Below are 4,649 nucleotides of genomic sequence, written 5' to 3' on the forward strand. Positions count from 1 at the left end.
AGACACACACACACACACACACACACACACACACACAGAGAGACAGACCCACAAAGACAGACACAGAGTCATAGAGAGACACACACACACACACACACACGGAAAAAGATTGCAACGTAAAGTAATTACTTATACTTTAGTGAAGTGGAAAGAAAATCAATGGCTGCCTGCAGGTGGAAAATCCATCATGGTTATTATATGCTGTGGAGAAGAGAAGAGAACTCAGCGATGAGGTCTCGTGGTCCTCCCACCTCCTTCATGATGCGGATGGCCTCGGTGCGGTGCTGGGGCGGCGGGTACAGCAGGATCCGGTGGTAGAGCGACTGCAGCACGGGCTTCATCGACTCCACGCAGCTCACCAGACGCACCAGCTCCGCCGCGATGTAACACACCGTCCGCACTACCGGCGCTATCCTGGCGGGGGCGCTGGAGGAACAGCCCGACCCTCTGCCTTGATCGGCTACCCCCCCACCAAAGCAGTCCACCTCTTGGCTGATTCCTGGCAGAGGAAACAAAGAGGGGCATGAAGCTGAACCATGTCTCACATAGACCATCTTATCTTTATTTCAGTTTATTATTATTAGAGCCGATGGCAGATTTAAAAGAAGAAGAAAAATGTATTCATCAGAATCATTTATAATGACAAATAAATTACTCTGATAAATGCATATTTAAAAAATAAAAACGGGCTGTCTACCATGTTATGAGCTCTGCAACGTCTGTTTTTTTATGTTATTGTGTTTTTGTTCAAAAGGACTTTAAGTTTCATATCTTAAGTATTTTTAAACATTTTATTAATCAGAACTTTAATTTATTTTGATGTTATGTTGTAACAATAAAATAATTAATATATTATTTTTGTGATAACTCATACATAACTACAAATAACTAATGTTAGGGTAATCTGTTTATGTTTTGTAACGCATTTCTACATTTTCTTTTTAAATTATATATCGGCCGATATATCGGCATATTGGATTTTTAAATATCGGCCTTAAAAATCCTTTATCCGTCGGGCTCTAATTATTATTATTATTATTTATTATATTCCTTTACTTCCGTTGACCTTTTCCTTGACAGGGTTACAGGTGCGTAGCATGGGTGACAGCGGTGAGTTAATGTAAATAGTGTTTGGTGATTAAAGGTTAGTGTTAGGTGCCTGAAGGCTGCTGGTGAACTATGAACCACAGAGATGTTTCAGATCATCAGGGACCGGTCTGGTAAACACCACGGAGCATATTAGACCTGTTATAAGCTCTTTGAACCTGTAACTGATTCTCCTCTGGCACTAACAACGAACTCTAACTGGAAGCACTAAAATAGATTTTCTTCACAAAAAGTGTTTTTTAATTTTATCATTTTTAGGGGGGCTGAGATGTAAATTCGGGGCAGGCTTGAGCCCCCCTAAAAAGGGTCTAAAATCGTCCATGCTCATAAGTGTAAATGATTGTGGCAATAAACCCTTTTCAGACTCTGATTTGACAACTGCACACTTGACGCAAACTTTTAAACTGCCAAACATACAGTCATCCAAGAAAAATTGTTTTTCTGTGATTGTTGCAAAAATTCTTGATTATGCTGCACTCTTTCTTAAAAAATGCGATGGAATATGCGCGATAGTTATGCAATTTCATGAGCTGAAATTGCGGGAACATGCAAAGATTTTGTTCACTTCACAATCATGTCACTTCATAACGTTCCCATGGCAACGAGAAAATGTCTGCTCTTGTGTGAAGCAAATGCTACATTTTTCAACTTTCTACTAAGAGATACTTAACTTTGTTGCAACGAAAATGCGGGGATTATGAAAATCATGCAAGCCCTGCATTATTTCGGACAGAAATCTGCAATTTATGCGGCAAAAGTGCGGCGTATTTGAAAAAAATGTGCCCCCCCCCCCGCATAAATATGCAGACTTTGGCTGATTATGCATTGACTTATGTGATTGCGTAATCAGGCTTTTCTGGAGGGACTGAATATTATAATATGTTTCTTTTGATGTAGAAATGGTGTTACCTAGACTGAGTCTATCAGAGAGGCGCTCCGGCGCCCCCATGTAGCCGTGGTGGGAGGCGATGGTTTTGTCGTTGACAGGATTCCCCATGATGGCCACGAGGGACGGACACAGCTGCTTCCTGGGAGGACCAGTATAAAGGACTTAGAGCAGGGGATTCAAACTCAACTTCACTAAGGGCCACACTGCAAGATGAGGATTGCATTCAGGGCCAGACATGTACAGGTGTGCTCATGAAGCTTATATGCCCATGCTAAATTTGACTAAAAAGAGGAATAAAATAATCTTTTGGAAATTGATCTTAATGCCTTAAAAATAGGAAAAATCCCACCTTTAAAAAGGACGCCAATGGGGTGCTTGGCTTAAAAAAACACAGATATTGTTGTACGACCTGACTCAGACTGAACTTTTCGTGGAACTTGAACAAACAAACAATGAATTTCATAGAACTTTCTTTTATTATCCAGTGTGACCATTATCCAAGATATCTTAAACTATCATTAACTGGACAAAAGGCTTCCCAAAGTGTCAGACATAGCTGCTAAACATTTAAATCACAGGATATTATAGCAGAGTTCCATTTCTTACCATACGAGGTCGGTGAAACCTCTGGACAGGTGCATTGTGGGAGGACAGCTGCTGAGCATGGAGAGGAGGCACTCCAGGTAGAGCAGCTGCAGGAGCTGGTTATCACTAGAGGGGGAAGAGATTATTTCACACTCGGGCTGAGCGATGCATCCTTTTCAAATCCAAATGGATTTAGCCAAACTTGCGATTTCAACGTAAATGAAATCCTAATTAGAGCTGTAACAATTCCAAATTTGGCTGAACAATTAATTGTCCCAGATATAACTGCAATTAACTATATAAGTATATCTTCCAATAAAACTTTATTAAATGTCGTGGGTGCTTTTTTAAAATGTTTTTGATATTCTTAATGTTGACATTTTCAGCGCTTATTCAATGCACCAAAAAAACAATAACTGAAAACAACATGAGAAACTAACCCAACACAGAGACATAGTCAAGCACGTTGTCCATTATTGGGCCAGTACAGCAGCAAACCAACGCACCTTTTTTATACTGTTCATACATCTTTTTTTTTTAGCCATGGTGTTTGTTTTTTTTCAACCTTGGGCATAATTATTAATAAAACAATAATGGAACAATTATAATCCATTTCCTGTGCGGTAACTGAGATGCCTTGGAATACCTGACGACACAGCAAAGGCTGATTATTCACAGACAGGCCTCAGATAGAATATAGAAATAGAATTATTAAGGTAATGTTATAGAACAACAAGCAGAAGAATATTCCATCATGTTATGTAAAACGGCAGCGTTACCTGTCCACAGACTCCAGTTTTTCACAGAAAACTGTGAGAACTGTCACCACATCGTCACACAGGGCCTGGCTGGTCGGAGACACATCTGCACGCACGTACACACGTTCACACACACACACACACACACACACACACACACACACACACACACACACACACACACACACACACACACAAAGAGACACAAGTTATATTGTTATTGTGATACTCAATGTTATCGCATATTTTCCTCAAATCAGGCAGCCCTGCGATCCTTCTATCTATCTATCTATCCACCTATAAATTTATCCATCTACTTATCAATTCATCTAACTATCCACATATCTATCCATCATTCCATCCATCATTCCATCCATCCATCTATCTATCCATCTATCTATCTATCCATCTATCTATCTATCCATTTATTGTCCAGAGAGAGAAAAAGAGAGAGAGAGAAGATGAAAAAAGAAAAGTGGGAATGGCAGATGGTGCTTCCCACCAACCTTCTGTTATGTGATTTCTCTCCCTCCCTTCTCTTTTTATCCACTGCCTCTACACATTTAGACTTTCATTTACCATTAAGCTTTATTGTCTGTCTGTCTGTCTGTCTGTCTGTCTGTCTGTCTGTCTGTCTCATGCATTCTGGAGCTGATGAGGACAGCTAGAGGAGAATAGCACTTGTCACACTTGTCCACACCTCCCTCCACAGCGCTGCAGAGGAGGAAGTTGTTTTTGTGGAACACGTGTGCGTTCAAAAGTAGTTTTGATCGTGCAACAGAAACCTCAGACTGGACAGATAGTCTAGCTAGCGGTCTGGATTTACCCTGAAGAGATCTGAGGACCAGGTAACCATAGTCCTCAGAAATCCACCCGAGTTTAAAATTACAACACAAAGAAAGATGAAGGTAAATGACATTTGGCCGAAAAGAGTGAAATCCGGCGGCACCGGATCAGTCCCTGATGTGGAACGTCATGGATATAGACTAGAACAGCACTGATGATGATGTACCTCTTCTATGCATTGGCGGAGCAGTCACTTCGTCTCCATCTGCACCCTGTGGAGGAGCACACAGCAGGAGGCATGTTACTGTGAGGGGGGGTTGTCACAACACAAATGTGCTGGTGTGTGTGACAGAGTGATGCCACTCTGGTAATGAAGCTCAGTGTTATTCTCTATCCCTTCCCTTCTTATTGCCTTACATGTGCCCTGTAAGTAAAGATGTGTGTATCATAACTTGGAAGCCTTTTGAAATGTGCCCAGAACAACTTTAAAGTGCACAAAGTGACAACTAGGCCTGTACGATTAA

At 41.0% G+C, this 4,649-nt stretch overlaps 1 protein-coding gene across 1 annotated transcript in view; it reads right to left on the reverse strand.

Annotated features, from left to right (window-relative positions):
- The window catches only part of arfgef3 (ARFGEF family member 3), a 49,880-nt gene that overhangs the window by 31,108 nt on the left and 14,123 nt on the right, over window positions 1–4,649 (reverse strand). Inside the window, exons 7-11 of the mRNA XM_034898465.1 lie at window positions 4,352–4,397; window positions 3,361–3,445; window positions 2,603–2,707; window positions 2,017–2,135; window positions 252–499 (exon numbers count right to left, since the gene is read on the reverse strand). Of these exons, the coding sequence (XP_034754356.1) occupies window positions 252–499; window positions 2,017–2,135; window positions 2,603–2,707; window positions 3,361–3,445; window positions 4,352–4,397 (603 nt within the window). The remainder of the gene's footprint in view (window positions 1–251; window positions 500–2,016; window positions 2,136–2,602; window positions 2,708–3,360; window positions 3,446–4,351; window positions 4,398–4,649) is intronic.

This window comes from Etheostoma cragini, chromosome 17 (assembly GCF_013103735.1).
Source record: "Etheostoma cragini isolate CJK2018 chromosome 17, CSU_Ecrag_1.0, whole genome shotgun sequence".
NCBI classification, from domain to species: Eukaryota; Metazoa; Chordata; class Actinopteri; order Perciformes; family Percidae; genus Etheostoma; species Etheostoma cragini.